Source organism: Nerophis lumbriciformis, linkage group LG20 (genome assembly GCF_033978685.3).
Source record: "Nerophis lumbriciformis linkage group LG20, RoL_Nlum_v2.1, whole genome shotgun sequence".
NCBI lineage: Eukaryota > Metazoa > Chordata > Actinopteri > Syngnathiformes > Syngnathidae > Nerophis > Nerophis lumbriciformis.
The window spans coordinates 40,207,050-40,228,014 of record NC_084567.2 but is presented as its reverse complement, the minus strand read 5'-3'; the positions used below and the strand labels follow the sequence as shown (position 1 = coordinate 40,228,014).

General features: G+C 43.2%; 1 protein-coding gene across 1 annotated transcript; it reads right to left on the bottom strand.

Annotated features, from left to right (window-relative positions):
• Positions 1–1,461: 1,461 nt before the first annotated feature.
• On the bottom strand, positions 1,462–19,582 carry LOC133619825 (bile salt-activated lipase-like). Its single transcript, XM_061981088.2, has 11 exons — positions 19,412–19,582; positions 19,158–19,305; positions 13,155–13,274; positions 12,886–13,083; positions 12,694–12,824; positions 8,625–8,732; positions 5,534–5,648; positions 5,276–5,462; positions 5,000–5,200; positions 1,968–2,177; positions 1,462–1,882 (listed from the first exon to the last, which is right to left on the bottom strand). Exons 1-11 carry the CDS (start codon positions 19,472–19,474, stop codon positions 1,699–1,701), a joined length of 1,665 nt encoding a protein of 554 aa, XP_061837072.2. The 5' UTR covers positions 19,475–19,582; the 3' UTR covers positions 1,462–1,698.
• Positions 19,583–20,965: the final 1,383 nt, after the last annotated feature.

Sequence of the window (20,965 nt, the reverse complement as noted above, 5' to 3'; positions counted from 1 at the left end):
GTTTGCATTATTCTGATTCTCTTCTGATTGACTTAGGTTTCTTTCACAGATCTGCAAAGCAAATGATGTTCAAGTTTCTGTACAGACTCTTATTCGTACAGTTCAAACATGTTGACATCATTGTGCACTGTTTGTCGAGAGACTAGAAAGAGTGCTTCCCATCAGGACCACATCATCTGCAAAAAGCAGAGACCTAATCCTGCAGCCACCAAACCAGATCCCCTCAACGCCCTGACTGCGTCTAGAAATTCTGTCCATAAAAGTTATGAACAGAATCGGTGACAAACCAACCCTCACTGGAAACGGGTCCGACTTACTGCCGGCAATGCGGACCAAGCTCTGACACTGATCATACAGGGAGCGAACCACCACAATCAGACAGTCCGATACCCCATATTCTCTGAGCACTCCCCACAGGACTTCCCGGGGTACACGGTTGAATGCCTTCTCCAAGTCCACAAAGCACATGTAGACTGGTTGGGCAAACTCCCCAGTATTTCTCATTTACTCATTAACTTACAACATATTCAAACAAAACAAGTGTGACCAGGAGCTTCATTCAACAAGACTTTATTTGGCGGCAGAATTCAACCTCTGCAATAAGCAAAACCAATAGAATATGTGCTTCATCATTGAAATTTGGTTTAAGTCTGTCTTCTTGAAACATTCATGCTGAAATTTAGTGGAAGTGTCCACCAGTCAGATTCTAGAGAATATTAAGCCTTTCAAGAAGGGATCAAATTCTGATACTACTGAGGAATTCTCCTGAATGGCGTAAGGCTCGTGGCTTGTTTGCATTATTCCGATTCTCTTCTGATTGGCTTAGGTTTCTTTCACAGATCTGCATAGCAAATGATGTTCAAGTTTCTGTACAGACTCTTTTATTCGTACAGTTCAAACATGTTGACATCATTGTGCACTGTTTGTCGAGAGACTAGAAAGAGTGCTTCCCATCAGGACCACATCATTTGCAAAAAGCAGAGACCTAATCCTGCAGCCACCAAACCAGATCCCCTCAACGCCCTGACTGCGTCTAGAAATTCTGTCCATAAAAGTTATGAACAGAATCGGTGACAAAGGACAGCCTTGGCGGAGTCCAACCCTTACTGGAAACGTGTCCGACTTACTGCCGGCAACGCGGACCAAGCTCTGACACTGATCATACAGGGAGCGAACCACCACAATCAGACAGTCCGATACCCCATACTCTCTGAGCACTCCCCACAGGAATGCCTTCTCCAAGTCCACAAAGCACATTTAGACTTGTTGGGCAACCTCCCCAGTATTTCTCATTTACTCATTAACTTACAACATATTCAAACAAAACAAGTCTGACCAGGAGCGTCATTCAACAAGACTTTATTTGGCGGCAGAATTCAACCTCTGCAATAAGCAAAACCAAGAGAATATGTGCTTCATCATTGAAGTTTGGTTTAAGTCTGTCTTCTTGAAACATTCATGCTGAAATTCAGTGGAAGTGTCCACCAGTCAGATTCTAGAGAATTTCAAGCCATTCAAGAAGGGATTAAATTCTGATATTACTGAGAAATTCTCCTGAAAGGCGAACGGCTCGTGGCTTGTTTGCATTATTCTGATTCTCTTCTGATTGGCTTAGGTTTCTTTCACAGATCTGCAAAGCAAATTATGTTCAAGTTTCTGTACAGACTCTTTTATTCGTACAGTTCAAACATGTTGACATCATTGTGCACTGTTTGACGAGAGACTAGAAAGAGTGCTGGTCCAAAGCGTTACAAAACGCAACCTCATTTCTTGTTTAATGGAGGTTGTGTTCATTTGAGCACTGATGTCCAGAAACTTATGTTCAGTACTGCTAAATTCAGGCCAAGTCACTGGAACCTTTAGATTTCCCATGTTTGGATCTCTGTGTGAACAAGAAAATAAGTGTTGTGAGATACATTCATGGCTCCTAATATCCTACACAGTCAGAAACAGTAAAGTTGTATTACCCAGTTCTAGCAAAATTTGTCCAATAGGCTATCATGTAGCCCGAAAGGTCTCTGTGTCTTTCTCCATACGCTTTTGGCGTGGTGAAAGGTTTGCCAAACACATACTGCAGGTCATCAGCGTGGTCCGCGCCCACCCATGTGTGGTAGGGTCTGCCCGGTCCTGCCATTAAACTGGGCTCAGACAGCAAGTAGGAGAAGGTACGTCCAGACCTGTTTGACAGAATCACTGTCACCATACATTCAACAATCTTTGAATTATTCTGTTCTGGGCTGCGTCACCGACAGACCACTGAGAAATATCTAATCTCATTTGCAGGGAAATTATCTCCCGGGGGGGTGATCAAGGGTGATGGGTCAAATGCAGAGAATAATTTTGCCACACCTCGTGTGTATGTGACAATCATTGGTACTTTAACTTTAACTTGGGTGAGTTTTTTCTTGTCCTTATGTGGGCTCTGTACCGAGGATGTCGTTGTGGCTTGTGCAGCCCTTTGAGACACTTGTGATTTAGGACTATATAAATAAACATTGATTGATTGAACTTAGGGCTTCACGGTGGCAGAGGGGTTAGTGCATCTGCCTCACAATACGAAGGTCCTGAGTAGTCTTGGGTTCAATCCCGGGCTCGGGATCTTTCTGTGTGGAGTTTGCATGTTCTCCCCGTGACTGCGTGGGTTCCCTCCGGGTACTCCGGCTTCCTCCCACCTCCAAAGACATGCACCTGGGGATAAGTTGATTGGCAACACTAAATTGGCCCTAGTGTGTGGATGTGAGTGTGAATGTTGTCTGTCTATCTGTGTTGGCCCTGCGATGAGGTGGCGACTTGTCCAGGGTGTACCCCGCCTCCCGCCCGATTGTAGCTGAGATAGGCTCCAGTGCCCCCCGCAACCCCAAAGGGAATAAGCGGTAGAAAATGGATGGATGGATGATTGAACTTAACCATTGGCACAAAAAAAAATTGCGTGTCCCAATGATCCTAGGAGCTATGTTGTCCGGGGCCTTTATACCCCCTGGTAGGATCTCCCAAAACAAACTGGTCCTAGGTGAGGGATCAGACAAAGAGCAGCTCGAAGACTTCTATGAAAAATACAAACAAAGGACCCAGATTTGCCTCACCCGGACGTGGGTCACCGGGACCCCCCTTTGGAGCCAGGCCTGGAGGTGGGGCATGATAGCGAGCGCCTGGTGGCCGGGCCTGTCCCCATGGGGCCCGGCCGGGCACAGCCCGAAGAGGCAACGTGGGTCCCCCCTCCAATGGGCTCACCACCCATAGCAGGGGCCATAGAGGTCGGGTGCAGTGTGAGCTGGGCGGCAGCCGAGGGCAGGGCACTTGGCGGTCCGATCCTCGGCTACATAAGCTAGCTCATGGGACGTGGAACGTCACCTCGCTGGGGGGGAGTGTGGAGAAGTTCCGGCTAGATATAGTCGGACTCACTTCGACGCACAGCTCTGGAACCAGTTCTCTCGAGAGGGGCTGGACTCTCTTCCACTCTGGCGTTGGCTGGGGTGGCAATTCTTGTTATCCAATTGTTGTCCAATCCAATCCGTTCCATCAGTAACGCCCGCATTACTTTACTGAAAATCCAGTTCACGTTTTCACCGTTACCTTAGCAAGGTCGAGCAAGACCACAGCAGCACGTTCAGTGTGTTCACAACACTGCAGGGTAGGATGTCAGATAAAACATTGTTTTGTCATATCTGATCTTTTTATGTAGTTGTTCACAGTACAAAAAAAATGTGTCTAGAATCCAATGTGATTGCAAACTGACCTGAGTACAGACATGGCGTCATCATGTCCTGCAGTGTTTACGTAAACATGCTTTATTTCTAGTCGTCTCAGTACTGGCGCATTTGTGGCAATTTCAAGGATTCTGTGCAATCAAAGTCAACATTTTCGGAAGATTATGAGAGAAGATGTCTCCCGCAGTTTTGAGGACATTTACCTTGAGCGTACTGGCGATCGGTGGTGGAACATTCAGGTGCCCCCTTCGACCACTGATGAAATGAATGAGTGTGATTCCATCCTAACGACTGTTGTGCTGGCAGAGGTTTATCTATTTTTAATATCTTAAGATCTGTGGTGCTTGTCCCCTCTTGTTTAGGATACATACTTCTGATCTGAGATGATGAGAATCAGCACCTCCAAGTCCGAGTCCATGGTTCTCGCCCGGAAAAGGGTGGAGTGCCATCTCTGGGTTGAGGAGGAGATCTTGCCCCAAGTGGAGGAGTTCAAGTACCTCGGAGTCTTGTTCACGAGTGAGGGAAGAGTGGATCGTGAGATCGACAGGCGGATCGGTGCGGCGTCTTCAGTAATGCGGACGCTGTATCGATCCGTTGTGGTGAAGAAGGAGCTGAGCCGGAAGGCAAAGCTCTCAATTTACCGGTCGATCTACGTTCCCATCCTCACCTATGGTCATGAGCTTTGGGTTATGACCGAAAGGACAAGATCACGGGTACAAGCGGCCGAAATGAGTTTCCTCCACCGGGTGGCGGGGCTCTCCCTTAGAGATAGGGTGAGAAGCTGTGCCATCCGGGGGTAGCTCAAAGTAAAGCCGTTGCTCCTCCACATCGAGAGGAGCCAGATGAGGTGGTTCGGGCATCTGGTCAGGATGCCACCCGAACGCCTCCCAAGGGAGGTGTTTAGGGCACGTCCGACCGGTAGGAGGCCGCGGGGAAGACCCAGGACACGTTGGGAAGACTATGTCTCCCGGCTGGCCTGGGAACGCCTCGGGGTCCCACGGGAAGAGCTGGACGAAGTGGCTGGGGAGAGGGAAGTCTGGGCTTCCCTGCTTAGGCTGCTGCCCCCACGACCCAACCTCGGATAAGCGGAAGAAGATGGATGGATGGATGGACTTCGGATCTGGCACCAGAGTCTCAGACTAGAGCTGTCCTGTCTAAGTCTGCGAGCATGAACTGATGAAGCCTGCTCGGATGAGAGGCAAAATGTCGAAAACCAACCAAACAGTCCAGTTTTGATTGATTCAATGTCTTTAGAATGGTAATGTTGTAGCTGTGATTGCATTCCGACTTACGTGGCATTTGCAGCATGGCGGTAAAGGGTACTCTGACTGGGAACCAGGAAAAGGTAGTCTGTCCCGATATCCACCGCAGTTCTCTTAATTGTCTCTTGGCTTGGCGACGATCCCCAGTCAGCGGAATATTCAGCAAAGGCGATATCCACCCCAACTGGGCCCTTCTTTGTGTACGCACCCAGAAGTCTCTTCACATCCTCTCTGCAGTCCAAAAAAAGTCTTAAAAAAAGCAAATGTAAAAATGTTCTCTTTTGGTAGAGAATAAGTTCAACCTACACTGGTGTCTCCTGACTCTTCTTCCCGAGGGAGGGAATGTCCTGGGCCGTGAAGAGATGTCCATCCATGTTGTTAACGCCGACCAGGTAGTCCGTTTCAGCCGCGTTATGGAACAAGTTGCCGGGTCGATCAGGCAGGAAGTCGCCATCAACAACAGGAGACAGAACCAGTTTGTTCACCAGAGGATCTACAAGGATTACTATGTCAGCAATGGATTATGGGATGTATGTTGCAGTGTTTTTAGAGGCTCATGCCCACCGTCTGGAGTTCCTTGTTGAATGCGTGGGCTTGCCATGGTGAGAGTTGCAGCATCCGTCGCTTTCAGACAGTCCACCATCCTCTCATCAGTGGGACAGCCTACCTTGGCAGCAACCTGAGAACATTGGTATGAATATAAACTGTTAGCTAGCAAGGGGGTGAAGAAATGGCCTACGCTCTCGAATACCCAAACACTCCAACTCCCCCATTTTAATCAAGTTCCCTTATCCTGAGTGGCAGTCTTCTTCCAGCCTTTGGCATTCAAACACTTTGCGTTAACATCCAATTTAGTTGTTTCAGAAAATGTTCTCAATTTGTACACATCTACAATACTCATTCTTAAATCTTCAATTATTTTTGTTTCACCAATGTTCCGAATATCTGAATATGATGTGGTCCCGATGGCTTCATCTGGCCAGGATCTTCAGCTCTCACTGGATCGGTTCGCAGCCGAGTGTGAAGCGACTGGGATGAGAATCAGCACCTCCAAGTCCGAGTCCATGGTTCTCGCCCGGAAAAGGGTGGAGTGCCATCTCCGGGTTGGGGAGGAGATCTTGCCCCAAGTGGAGGAGTTCAAGTACCTCGGAGTCTTGTTCACGAGTGAGGGAAGAGTGGATGGTGAGATCGACAGGCGGATCGGTGCGGCGTCTTCAGTAATGCGGACGCTGTATCGATCCGTTGTGGTGAAGAAGGAGCTGAGACGGAAGGCAAAGCTCTCAATTTACCGGTCGATCTACGTTCCCATCCTCACCTATGGTCATGAGCTTTGGGTTATGACCGAAAGGACAAGATCAAGGGTACAAGCGGCCCAAATGAGTTTCCTCCACCGGGTGGCGGGGCTCTCCCTTAGAGATAGGGTGAGAAGCTCTGCCATCCGGGGGGAGCTCAAAGTAAAGCCGCTGCTCCTCCACATCGAGAGGAGCCAGATGAGGTGGTTCGGGCATCTGGTCAGGATGCCACCCGAACGCCTCCCTAGGGAGTTGTTTAGGGCACGTCCAACCGGTAGGAGGCCGCGGGGAAGACCCAGGACACGTTGGGAAGACTATGTCTTCCCGGCTGGCCTGGGAACGCCCACAGGAAGAGCTGGACGAAGTGGCTGGGGAGAGGGAAGTCTGGGCTTCCCTGCTTAGGCTGCTGCCCCCGCGACCCGACCTCGGATAAGCGGAAGAAGATGGATGGATGGAATGTTCCGAATATTGACCAAACCAATGAGTGCTGTTAAATTATTTCATGTTTCCAAAGACAAAAGTGCAAAGAACTGCAAGGGGGACCAGCTCATTGTTGAAGTGCACAAGCAAGGCCTTTTGCTACCAATCTTGTCGCGGTTAGAGGTAGTAAAGCTGAAAGACATCCATCCATCCATCCATTTTTTCACTAATTATCTGAGTCCGAGTCGCAGGGGCAGCAGTCTAAGCAGAGATGTCCAGACTTCCCTGTCCCCGGCCACCTCCTCTAGTTCTACAGGGGGGATACCGAGGCGTTTCCGCGCCAGCTGTGAGACATAGTCCCTCCAACGTGTCCTAGGTCATACTTGCCAACCCTCCCGGATTTTCCGGGAGACTCCCGAAATTCAGCGCCTCTCCCGAAAACCTCCCGGGACAAATTTTCTCCCGAAAATCTCCCGAAATTCAGGCGGACTCAGGTCCTCCACAATATAAAAAAGCGTACCTGCCCAATCACGTTATAACTATAGAATGATGAAGGGCGAGTTCTTGGTTTCTTGTGTGGGTTTATTGTTAGGCAGTTTCATTAACGTCCTCCCAGCGTGGCAACAACACACAACAACAGCAGTCACTTTTTTGTATACCGTAAAGCAGTTCGTCTGCTGTAAACAGCAATGTTGTGACACTCTTAAACAGGACAATACTGCCATCTAGTGCATTTGATGAAAGCACTTTTGTGCGTGCCACACATCAATGCATCATCAGAGAGGGTGTTCAGCATGGTTTGAAAAATAGTGACAGAGAATAGAACAAGGATGGACAATTCAACCCTTAACTCAACAATGAGTAGATGAGTGTTATGTGTGTGTATATGTGTAAATAAATGAACACTGAAATTCAAGTATTTATTTTATATATATATATATATATATATATATATATATATATATATATATATATATATATATATATATATATATATATATATATATATATATATAGCTAGAATTCACTGAACGTCAAGTATTTCTTATATATATATATGAAATACTTGACTTGGTGAATTCTAGCTGTAAATATACTCCTCCCCTTTTAGCCATGCCCCCCAACCACGCCCCTGTCCCACCCCGACCACCCCCACCCCCAACCCCCTCCCCACACCTCCCGAAATCGGAGGTCTCAAGGTTGGCAAGTATGTCCTAGGTCTGCCCTGAGGTCACCACTGTCAGTGACTACAGTTTGTCGCTACAGCTGTAAGTGCAAGTTAAAACTCTTCTATGCAAAGCGAAAGACATTTATCAACAACACCCTTCGCTGGGCCCGATCTCATCGAAGACAGACTGATGCAAAATGGAAAAGTATTCTGTGGTCTGACGAGTCTACATTTTACATTGTTTTTATAAACTGTGGATGTCAAAGAGGAAAAGAACCACCGGATTGTTATAGGCACAAAGTGTAAAAGCCAGCATGTGTGATGGTATGGGGGTGTATTAGTGCCCAAGACATGGGTAACTTACACATCTGAAAGGTACATACAGGTTTTGGAGCAACATATGTTGTCATCCAAGCAACGTTATCATGGACGCCCCTGCTTATTTCAGCAAGACGATGCCAAGCCACGTGTTACAACAGCGTGGCTTCGTAGTAAAAGAGTGCGGGTACTAAACTGGCCTGCCTGTAGTCCAGACTTGTCTCCCATTGAAAATGTGTGGCGCATTATGAAGCCTAAAATACCACAAGGGAGACCCTCGGACTGTTGAACAACTTAGGCTGTACATCAAGCAAGAATGGGAAAGAATTCCACTTCAAAAATGTGTCTCCTCAGTTCCCAAACCTTTACTGAGTGTTGTTAAAAGGAAAAGGCCATGTAACACAGTAGATCTGTAAAACAGATCATGAAACTATTCACTGAATGACCAAAACCAGACCTCCTGTGCAACTTTGTGAGAATTCCTGCTGAGAGCCCAGGGACAGAGGGCCACACCACTCTGAGAAATGACTCTTTTAAACAGTCCTCTGCTGTGGGGGGAGAGACTCTGTGAAGCAAAAAAACAAAAACAGGAGGTCAGTTCACTTCATGCATCCACGGAGAAGCAAACGTCAGTAAAAGTAGCGAGCAGTTTGACGGTTGATGGGAAGTGTTGTTTCAAGAGGAGTACCGTATTTTCCGGACCATAGAGCGCACCGGATTATAAGGCGCGCTGCCAATGAATGGTCTATTTTCGATCTGTTTTCATATACAAGGCGCATTAAAGGAGTCATATTTTTGTATTTTTTTTTCTAAATGTAAAAGACTTCCTTGTGGTCTACATCAGGGCCGGCCCGTGGCATAGGCCGTATAGGCAAATGCTAAGGGCGCCGTCCATCAGGGGGCGCCATGCCAGTGCCACAAATGTTGGAGAAAAAAAAAAAAAAAAAAAAAAAAAGTTGTTACTATTATTTCTAAATACAAAAAAATAATCTCACGTTAATTAAAAATGCAAAGTAAAGCCTATTTAATAGAAATATTATTTGTTTCAACATTACGCCCCCCCTCCTCCCCCCGCACGGTGCGCCCCCTCCCTTCCCGTATCATGACTCTTTTTGGACGTCACCACATCAAAAAATCAACACAAGATGTCAAAACTGTCAGGTGCCCAGGGAAGAAAAAAGAGAAAAGAAGAGGAGGAGAAACGAGAAAAGACAGAGGTAGCAGGTAGGTAACGTTAGCCTACATGAAATTATTTGTCTGTTACAGAATGTGATAGTAACCTGGCTTTTTAGCATTAAGCTAATGTTACATGATTCGGCAATTGCTAATCAATAAATAGCTAGTTCTGTTTTAACGTCGGGTTAATATTGTGGAGTGAGCTAAATTGTTATGGAAAATAATAATGTAACGTTAGGTAATTACAGTACTCCCACCTTACATTCCTCAGGGACATTTGTATTAGATCTTTTAAGCAGGTGTTTTTTGTTTACATTATTGCCTTCTGGTTAGCTAATGTTTGCCCTGCAGGTAATAGTCACTTTTCCACCCCTTTATATATTAGGTATAGTTGTAAGTAAAAAAAAAAAGGTCAAAGACAAAGCTATTCGGGTTCTTGTGAGTATATACACTTCACTGCCGATGTGGGGGGGCGCCACCTAAAATCTTGCCTAGGGCGCCAGATTGGTTAGGGCCGGGCCTGGTCTACATAACATGTAATGGTGGTTCTTTGGTCAAAATGTTGCATAGATGATGTTTTACACATCATCTTCAAGTCAGATGCGCCGTTTTGTGAGCGGTCTTATTTACGTGGCTCACCTTCGACAGCGTCTTCTCCCTGTCATCTTTGTTGTAGTGGTGTAGTGTGCAAGGACGGGGGTGGAAGAAGTGTCCAAAGATGGCGCTAACTGTTTTAATGACATTCAGACTTTACTTCAATCAATAACGGAGCAGCATCTCCTCATCCGTGGCTCACTAGTGCAACAACAACGCCCGAAATGTGTCCCGTGAAAAAACTGTCCGACCGGAACTCTCTAATAACTAAAGTTCCTTGGGTGAATAATGTAAAGTGACTACACCGGTATGTTTTAGTGCTTTCATGGCGAGTTTACTGACAGATATAAGTAAGAACTTTACACTACTTTATATTAGAAATGGCAACAGTGGAGGATGAATGTCACATAACAAGAAGATAGAGACAAAGAAGAAGCTTATGACTACGGTGTTGACACGGACTACAAAGGCGGATGCGCGCAATTTTTCAGAACTTTGCATAATATTGTGAAACAAAACGCCAGATAATATCTTACCTTATACACACACCATAATAATACTCATATGTTGAAGCACAGTACAATCCATCAAGCGGTGTGGCTTCATAGCTTACCAAAGTCCTACTAAAACATTTTGATAGATTTCTGAGCGGCGTGTGTAATGTTCTATATTTTCAATGGAACATAGACAATGCTGGTGTTGTTTACTTGAGTCATATTGCAGTCTACACGTATTTCTTATGTGTGACTGCCATCTACTGGTCACACTTATCATTACACCATGTACCAAATAAAATAGCTTCGAGGTCGGTAAGCAAAACCAGAATTATTCCGTACATTAGGCGCACCGGGTTATAAGGCGCGCTGTCCAGTTTTGAGAAGAAAAAAAAGGATTTTAATCCAATCCACTATTTTTGTATAGCACATTTAAACATGAAAATGTTTCCAAAGTGCTGCAAAACAATATTAAAAACAATATTCAAATATTATCCACCAATGACTGAATAAAAACAAAAAATAAATACAAATAAAACCAATATAAAAACAATATAAAAATAAATATGATTAAAAACTATTTTAAAGGGTAAAACCAATTAAAACAGTAAATAGAAATCAACATTTTAAAAACTTTTAAGTTTTTAAGTGTGCATTTTAGTCCGAAAAATACGGTTGAAATAAAGGATTTATCGAGACCAACCGTAATTAAATATTAGATTGTGAGTACTTATTTTTTTGTTGAACACAGATATATTTAAAAATTCAACATCAAAACTACAATTTTAGTTTCAAAGTTTATTTTTTCCTGTACAAAATGTTTGACCCTAATTTAGCTTCAAACAAAGGCTGCACACATTTTAACCTCTTAAGGCCCAAGCTGTTTGTTTACATGCTTTTTTTTATTTCTCTTTGCTATTTGGGCTTATTGGACCCTAATTAGAATAAAAACTAAGAATCATCTTTTGATATGATGTACTTTAGTCCATAAGTACACAAACGTGTACTTCATGTGTAGTGACATGCTAATTCTTATTTTTTACAAATTCCATTGTATGTTATACTCTTCTGACACCACCAGATGGCAGTATAAGTGTCCACATAAGCGGCCATAAGACCCCAATTCAGTAGTGTACACAATTTTGGAAATAAGAGTTAAAAGGTGCTGTCCACGTATGTGGCCACTAAGCCTTTTAAGGTTTTAAAGATTCCTACTTGGGTTACTTTGAGACTTTTCAGAGAATATGATCCTATTTGGGGTCTTTTGGGACTTCTAGGATATTATGGTCCTATTCGGGGTACTTTGGGACTTTTTGGGGCACATGGTCCCATTTCGGGGTTTCGGGACCTTTGGGAACATGATCCTACTTGGGGTACTTTAGGATATGTAAGGGGAAGATGGTCCTTTTTGGGGGGTTTTGGGACATTTAGAGAAGATGGTCCTTTTTTCGGGATTTTTGGGATCTTGAAAGGTAGATTGTCCTACTTGGATTACTTTGGAACCTTTATTGAATATGGTCCTATGAGGGTTCTTTTGGGACCTGTAGGAGAATATGGTCCTATTTGGGGTCCTTTTGGGGCCCAGGGTCAGATTTGGGTTTTTTAGGACCTTCACTTGGGGTACTTTGGGATCTTTAAGGGCAAGATTATCCTTTAGGGTTGTTGGGATTTGATATTTGTGGTATTTTGGGACAGTTAGGGGGAAGATGGTCCCTTTTGGTGAGTTTTGGAAACTTTAGCCTCTTAAGGCCCAAGCTGTTTGTTTACATGTTTGTTTGTTTTTTCTCTTTGCTATATTGGACCCTAATTAAAATAAAAACTAAGAATCATATTTTGCTATGATGTACTTAGTCCATAAGTACACAAACGTGTACTTCATGTTTAGTGACATGCTAATTCTTATTTTTACACTTTTTTTTTCGAAATTCCATTGTATGTTATACTCTTCTGACACCACCAGATGGCAGTATAAGTGTCCACATAAGCGGCCATAAGACCCCAATTCAGTAGTGTACACAATTTTGGAAATAAGAGCTAAAAGGTGCTGTCCACGTATGTGGCCACTAAGCCTTTAGAGGTTAAGTCAATAATCATTTCAATCTTAATTACTTTGTAATTTAGTTTTATACGACATCACTTCACTTTATATTGAGATATTCATTTTATCGGGTTTATGAGGACACACCAATGTTTTCCAGTTATTTTAAAGTAATCCCACTCTAACAACATGGTGCATTTACGTTTAAATACTGAAGTTAATACCTGGAAGCTGACACTAGCGCCACCTGCCGACTCCCCAAAGATAGTCATGTTGTCAGGGTCTCCTCCAAATGATTGAATATTCCTGTGCACCCAGGAAATGGCAGCATGTTGATCCCAAAGACCGTAATTTCCTATCAAGGCAGATGTTTCCGTTATTTGATAGAACATAAACTGAACTGGAAAGTGTCTTACCAGGTAAACTCGAGTCTCCCGTGCTTAGGAAGCCAAGGACCCCCACTCGATAACCAACTGACACCACAATGACATTCCCCTTGTCAGCCAATTCCCGACCACTGTAAAGGTAGTTGTTGAGGAAATTTGGGCCCATGGAGCCTCCAACCATGAAGCCTCCTCCATAGAACCAAATCATGACTGGGAGATTTGTTGACACTTTAAAAACATATTTTAAAAAGGTCGTCATTTCGTTACGTTCCAAGGAATTCATCCCCAACACATCCTACCGTGACGGCCTTGAGGAACCCAGATGTTGAGATAGAGGCAGTCTTCACTTCCAAAAGTGGAGGTTTGGAGCACGCTCATCTGAACACATCTCTTGGCAAACTTTGTTGCCTTGAAAATGCCTGAAGAGAATACCAGAGGTGAACATGCTCAATGGGATCACAGACTGGGGCGATTTCTGAACTGAATCGCAAGATGGATCACATCATGGAGAAGCTTGCTGTAAAAGGAGAAATTGGATATGAGAGCAGCCAGCATGGACGAATAGAACAGGCCAAGCCATTGCATTGTTTGCTCGAGAAGAAACAAAAATCCTTATCTACGATTTGACTCCCCCGAATGGCCTTGAGGACAAGAACAGGCTGTTCTGTAATCATCCCCTGAGGAATCTCAATGATGGACGCTTTTGACCTCCCTCCCTCCCTCCTCAACGACACCCGGAAGTCGAACTTTGCTTGCATTGCATGCAGAACGACCCTGGGCTTATGAACACAACACCACTACACCCAAAGACAATGGGCATATACACAAACACACTCCCCACCCCCACCCAACGCCTTCACCACCGCTTAATTCCCCTTCGAGGTGATGGACGGCTGAGTTGTGAGTTGTTGTGATTATATGTAACATGTTTATGTGTGCTATGGCAAATGAGGTTTTTTCCCTTGGACTCAGTCTGGACCCCCTCCCAAGGGTCCAGCCTTTCACTGATATGTTTTACTCATCCCCCCTTTCCCAATATCACCTTTTTCCCACCTTTTTAAAGGGGAACATTATCACCAGACCTATGTAAGCGTCAATATATACCTTGATGTTGCAGAAAAAAGACCATATATTTTTTTAACCGATTTCCGAACTCTAAATGGGTGAATTTTGGCGAATTAAACGCCTTTCTATTATTCGCTCATCGGGAAGCAATCCGCCAGATTTTCTCAAACACCGAGTCAAATCAGCTCTGTTATTTTCCGTTTTTCCGACTGTTTTCCGTACCTTGGAGACATCATGCCTCGTCGGTGTGTTGTCGGAGGGTGTAACAACACGAACAGGGACGGATTCAAGTTGCACCAGTGGCCCAAAGATGCCAAAGTGGCAAGAAATTGGACGAAATTTGTTCCGCACACTTTACCGACGAAAGCTATGCTACGACAGAGATGGCAAGAATGTGTGGATATCCTGCGACACTCAAAGCAGATGCATTTCCAACGATAAAGTCAAAGAAATCTGCCGCCAGACCCCCATTGAATCTGCCGGAGTGTGTGAGCAATTCAGGGACAAAGGACCTCGGTAGCACGGCAAGCAATGGCGGCAGTTTGTTCCCGCAGACGAGCGAGCTAAACCCCCTATCGACCCTAGCTTCCCTGGCCTGCTGATATCAACTCCAAAACTGGACGGATCAGCTTTCAGGAAAAGAGCGCGGATGAGGGTATGTCTACAGAATATATTAATTGATGAAAATTGGGCTGTCTGCACTCTCAAAGTGCATGTTGTTGCCAAATGTATTTCATATGCTGTAAACCTAGTTCATAGTTGTTAGTTTCCTTTAATGCCAAACAAACACATACCAATCGTTGGTTAGAAGGCGATCGCCGAATTCGTCCTCGCTTTCTCCCGTGTCGCTGGCTGTCGTGTCGTTTTCGTCGGTTTCGCTTGCATACGGTTCAAACCGATATGGCTCAATAGCTTCAGTTTCTTCTTCAATTTCGTTTTCGCTACCTGCCTCCACACTACAACCATCCGTTTCAATACATGCGTAATCTGTTGAATCGCTTAAGCCGCTGAAATCCGGGTCTGAATCCGAGCTAAAGTCGCTATTCCTTGTTTGTATTCACTATGTGACGTCACAGGAAAATGGACGGGTGTATATAACGATGGTTAAAATCAGGCACTTTGAAGCTTTTTTTAGGGATATTGCGTGATGGGTAAAATTTTTGAAAAAAACTTCGAAAAATATAATAAGCCACTGGGAACTGATTTTTAATGGTTTTAACCCTTCTGAAATTGTGATAATGTTCCCCTTTAAGGAGCGCAGTAAGTGGCTGATCCATTGGCGGTCCCGTCTTGTCTCCCTGTAACGTATGTCTGCTCTTAGTGGGACTGTGCCCAAAATGTAATTTCAGCACCTTCAGGCAACTTCAACCCTTGACTAACACCCTCCCCCCCTCCACATCCCACCTCCCCGGATTGTAAATAACCAAATGTAAATAATCAAATGTATTTCTAATGTATATACTTGTTCTTATGCTTTCTGAACTCACTATGTTCACTGCTCGCTGTACATATCCTACCAAGTCACACCTACACTGTTTCAATGCCCATTTCTCTGATGATACAATTGTTGATGACTGAAGTGCTGATATCAACCAAACCCTCCACATTCCACCCCCCGGATTGTAAATAATGTAAATAATTCAATGTATATATTCTGATGATGAACTTGTGCATACTTGCCAACCCTCCCGGATTTTCCGGGAGACTCCCGAAATTCAGCGCCTCTCCCGAAAACCTCCCGGGACAAATTATCTCCCCCGAAAATCTCCCGAAATTCAGGCGGACTCAGGTCCGGTGTGCCTGCCCAATGACGTTATAACTGTAGAATGATCGGGGGCGAGTTCTTGGTTCCTTATGTGGGTTTATTGTTAGGCAGTTTCATTAACGTCCTCCCAGCGCGGCAACAACACACAACAACAGCAGTCACGTTTTGGTCTACCGTAAAGCAGTTCGTCTGCCGTAAACAGCAATGTTGTGACACTCTTAAACAGGACAATACTGCCATCTAGTGCATTTGATGAAAGCACTTTTGTGCGTGCCACACAGCAATGCATCATCAGAGAGGATGTTCAGCATGGTTAGAAAAATAGTGACAAGAGAATAGAACAAGGATGGACAATTCAACCCTTAACTCAACAAGTATATGTGTGAATAAATGAACACTGAAATTCAAGTATTTATTTTATATATATATATATACATATACAATAAAAGAAATATATATTTATAGCTAGAATTCACTGAAAGTCAAGTATTTCTTATATATATATATATATATATGTATGTGTGGGGAAAAAATCACAAGACTACTTCATCTCTACAGGCCTCAAACCACAACAAAACAATTGCAAATGAGCCGTCGGCCCCCGGACAGAATGACTCCAAAACCAACAAAGGCTGCAACTGCCGCAAGAAACCTGATTGCCCTCTCAACGGGGGGTGCTTACAAACATCAGTTGTTTACCAATCAAAGGTAACACGCAAGGACATTAACACATCCGACACATATGTAGGATTAACCGAGGGAGAGTTTAAAACCAGATGGAACAATCACAAGGCTTCTTTCAGGAACCAAAACCTACGGAATACCACAGAACTCAGCAAACACATTTGGGACCTCAAAGACAATAATGTTGAATATTCAATAACATGGCAAATCCTTGCATCCAGCACACCTTACAATAGTGGTAATAAAAGATGCAACCTATGCTTGAAAGAGAAACTGTTTATTATTTACCGTCCAGACCTGTCATCCCTCAACAAGCGCAGCGAAATTGTTTCAGCATGCCGCCACAGACGGAAACACCTCCTGGGTAACACATGAGCCAATCACCACGCCCCTACGCCAGCCTGTACCCACCCACTCTGTGCCCTATATAAACCATGGTATGTGAATGCTTCCATTAAAATCTCCTGATGATTGAGGGAACCCCTCATGAAACAGGCCTGTAGAGATGAAGTAGTCTTGTGATTTTTTTTCCCCACACATACATATATTGCGCTCTACTCCGGTATCGAGCACCATTTTTTGGATAACCTTATTAAGACATATATATATATATATATATATATATATATATATATATATATATATATATATATATATATATATATATAAATAAAAGTCAAGTATTTCTTATATATATATATGTATATATATATATATATATATATATATATATATATATATATTTATTTTATATATATATATATATATATATATATATATATATAAAAGTCAAGTATTTCTTATATATATATATGTGTATATATATATATATATATTTATTATATATATATATATATATATATATATATATATATATATATATATATATATATATATATATATATATATATATATATATATGTATATATATGTCTTAATAAGGTTATCCAAAAAATAGTGCTCGATACCGTAGTAGAGCGCAATATATGTATGTGTGGGAAAAAAAATCACAAGACTATTTCATCTCTACAGGCCTGTTTCATGAGGGGGGGTACCCTCAATCATCAGGAGATTTTAATGGGAGCATTCACATACCATGGATTATATAGGGCACAGAGTGGGTGGGTACAGGCTGGCGTAGGGGCGTGGTGATTGGCTCATGTGTTACCTAGGAGGTGTTTCCGTCTGTGGCGGCATGCTGTTACAATTTCGCTGCGCTTGTTGAGGGATGACAGGTCTGGACGGTAAATAATAAACAGTTTTTCTTTCAAGCATAGGTTGCATCTTTTATTACCACTATTGTAAGGTGTGCTGGATGCAAGAATTTGCCATGTTATTGAATATTCAACATTATTGTCTTTGAGGTCCCAAATGTGTTTGCTGAGTTCTGTGGTATTCCGCAGGTTTTGGTTCCTGAAAGAAGCCTTGTGATTGTTCCATCTGGTTTTGAACTCTCCCTCGGTTAATCCTACATATGTGTCGGATGTGTTAATGTCCTTGCGTGTTACCTTAGATTGGTAGACAACTGATGTTTGTAAGCACCCCCCGTTGAGAGGGCAATCAGGTTTCTTTCGACAGTTGCAGCCTTTGTTGGTTTTGGAGTCGCTCTGTCCGGGGGCCGACGGCTCATTTGCAATTGTTTTGTTGTGGTTTGAGATGATTTGTCGTATATTGTTCATGCAGCTGTAGCTCAATTTAATGTTGTTCTTGTTGAATACTTTTCTTAGGGTGTTGTATATAATCCATGGTATGTGAATGCTCCCATTAAAATCTCCTCTACAGGCCTGTTTCATGAGGGAACCCCCCCTCATGAAACAGGCCTGTAGAGATGAAATAGTCTTGTGATTTTTTTTCCCCACACATACATATATATATATATATATATATATATATATATATATATATATATGAAATACTTGACTTGGTGAATTCTAGCTGTAAATATACTCCTCCCCTCTTAGCCACGCCCCAACCACGCCCCCATACCTCCCGAAATCGGAGGTCTCAAGTTTGGCAAGTATGAACTTGTGTGATGACTGTATTATGATGATATGTGTACCATGAATTGATTTACGTGGACCCCGACTTAAACAAGTTGAAAAAACGTATTGGGGTGTTACCATTTAGTGGTCAATTGTACGGAATATGTACTGTACTGCCATGTCTGTGTGATCAGGTTTTATTTTTGGACTTTTTGTGCACTTTTGTTTTGTTTTGTCACCATAGTTACCCATTAGTTTCACCTGTCATGTCACGCACCTGTTTTGAGTCACGCACCTGTTGTTAATCATGTCCATAAGTATTTAAGTTCATTCATTTTCTGTTGTTCGTCCTGACGACCTCACACCACATTTATGCTCTGTCCATTTTTTCATGTCCATGTTCACGCTGCTCCTTTTTTGTCCATGCCAAGTAAGTTTTCTTTATTCAAGCCATAGTTTGCAAGTTTTGTTTAATTGTTCATAGTTTATTCTCCGCCACTGTGCGCGCTTTTTGTTTGATCCTTTTTTTTTGTATTTATAGTTAATAAATAAATCATGTACCTTCATTCCCGTCTCGCCCGTGCCAACTTTCCGTTGCATCCGGGAAAAGCAAACACCCAAGACCAAGTCTTGACATGTACTGTGCAATCTACTAATAAAAGTTTCAATCAATCAATCAAAAGTTCTTATATGTCTTGTACATGTTAAATAATGGACAATAGTAAAGCATCCTGAATCCTGTTAATGTGCTCAAAAAGCGGTGACTTGCAAAGTGATTGTGACTAATCGCCGCTGACTCAACTCACCGTCCCAACCGGGGTGAGGTTGGGCTTTTTCCAATGTATCCGGTTTAGCAGCAAAGGGAATTCCTTTGAACACATCCAGAGAGCGGAAGAGCCCGAGGACAAGACGTTGGCCCTGCACCCTGCCAAGTTCCGTGCGCACCACTCCCAGCTAGGAAACCAAAAGACAGCGTTCACTTCTAATGACAAGAGTACAAACTTGGAATAGTTGTCTAAAAGTCTAAAATTTTTCAAGGGAAGTACTGATCCAGACTTACTGTGGCTGCTGAGGCCGCCCCCACACATAGGATGACCACCAACAGAGTCAGCTGTTTCTCCATTGCAAGCTAGAAGCATGTGAACGCCTCAGCGGGTCTTTATATACGCTACACCGTCTTATCTTGCTGTAGGAACCGTTGAATCCATAGCAGCTGACCTCTAACCGTGTGATGGGAAACATCCACCTGCCAACTGCCAGTGACGCCATTCAGTTAAAAAATAAGTATTCTGCTCCGAACAATACCAACAATGAAATATACTCTGGTGTGCCGTGGGAGATCGTCTAATTTCACCTATTTGGGTTAAAAATATTGTTTGTAAACCAGTAATTATAATCTGCAAATGATGTGTTGTTGTTGAGTGTCGGTGCTGTCTAGAGCTCGGCAGAGTAACCGTGTAATACTCTTCCATATCAGTAGGTGGCAGCCGGTAGCTAATTGCTTTGTAGATGTGGGAAACAGCGGGAGGCAGTGTGCAGGTAAAAAGGTGTCTAATGCTTAAACCAAAAATAAACAAAAGGTGAGCGCCCCTAAGAAAAGGCATTGAAGCTTAGGTACGGCTATGCAGAACAAAACTAAAACTGAACTGGCTACAAAGTAAACAAAATCAGAATGCTGGACGACAGCAAAGACTTCCTGCGGAGCAAAGACGGCGTCCACAAAGTACATCCGAATAATGACACGACAATCAACAATGTCCACGCAACGAATGACATATTGTTGATTGCTAAAACAAAGTAGATGCGGGAAATATCGCTCAAAACTGCTACAGGAAAATACCAAAACAAAGAGAAAAAGCCACCAAAATAGGAGCGCAAGACAAGAACTAAAACACTACGCATGGGAAAACAGCAAAAAAGTCCAAATAAGTCAGGGTATGATGTGAAAGGTGGTGACAGTACACCTACTTTGAGACAAGAGCTATAGTGTAGTGATGCATGCTTGGTTATGCTTTAAAGTCATATCCAACAATTGCGACTTACGACTTTTTACTGTCAACTGAGTTTTGTTTTTTAATGATTTCTGCTGGTGGTGTGCCTCCGCATTTTTTCAACGCAAAAAATGTACCTTGGCTCCAAAAAGGTTGAAAAACACTGCTCTATGGACCATTAATAGGCAAGTTGTATTTTTGAGAATTAATTGTATTCTTAAACAACTACGGAGCTCTCGGGCAATCCGAAATGTTAAAGAACCGAAAACTGAATGTTTAAGAAAGTAAAAGTGAGGAAAGGCATTCAAGCTTAGGTACGGCTATGCAGAACAAAACTAAAATTGAACTGGCTACAAAGTAAACAAAATCAGAATGCTGGACGACAGCAAAGACTTCCCGCGGAGCAAAGACGGCGTCCACAAAGTACATCCGAATAATGACACGACAATCAACAATGTCCACGCAACGACTGACATATTCTCGAGTGCTAAAACAAAGTAGATGCGGGAAATATCGCTCAAAGGAAGACATGAAACTTCTACAGGAAAATACCAAAACAAAGAGAAAAAGCCACCAAGACAAGAACTAAAACACTACGCATGGGAAAACAGCAAAAAAGTCCA

Coding starts and splice junctions, on each gene's coding strand:
- LOC133619825 (XM_061981088.2), bottom strand. CDS start 19,474: ATGGAGAAACAGCTGACTCTGTTGGTGGTCATCCTATGTGTGGGGGCG. Junction 12,825..12,885: donor GGGAGACTCGAGTTTACCTG/GTAAGACACTTT, acceptor CTGCCTTGATAG/GAAATTACGGTCTTTGGGAT. Junction 2,178..4,999: donor CGCCATGCTGCAAATGCCAC/GTAAGTCGGAAT, acceptor TCTGTCAAACAG/GTCTGGACGTACCTTCTCCT.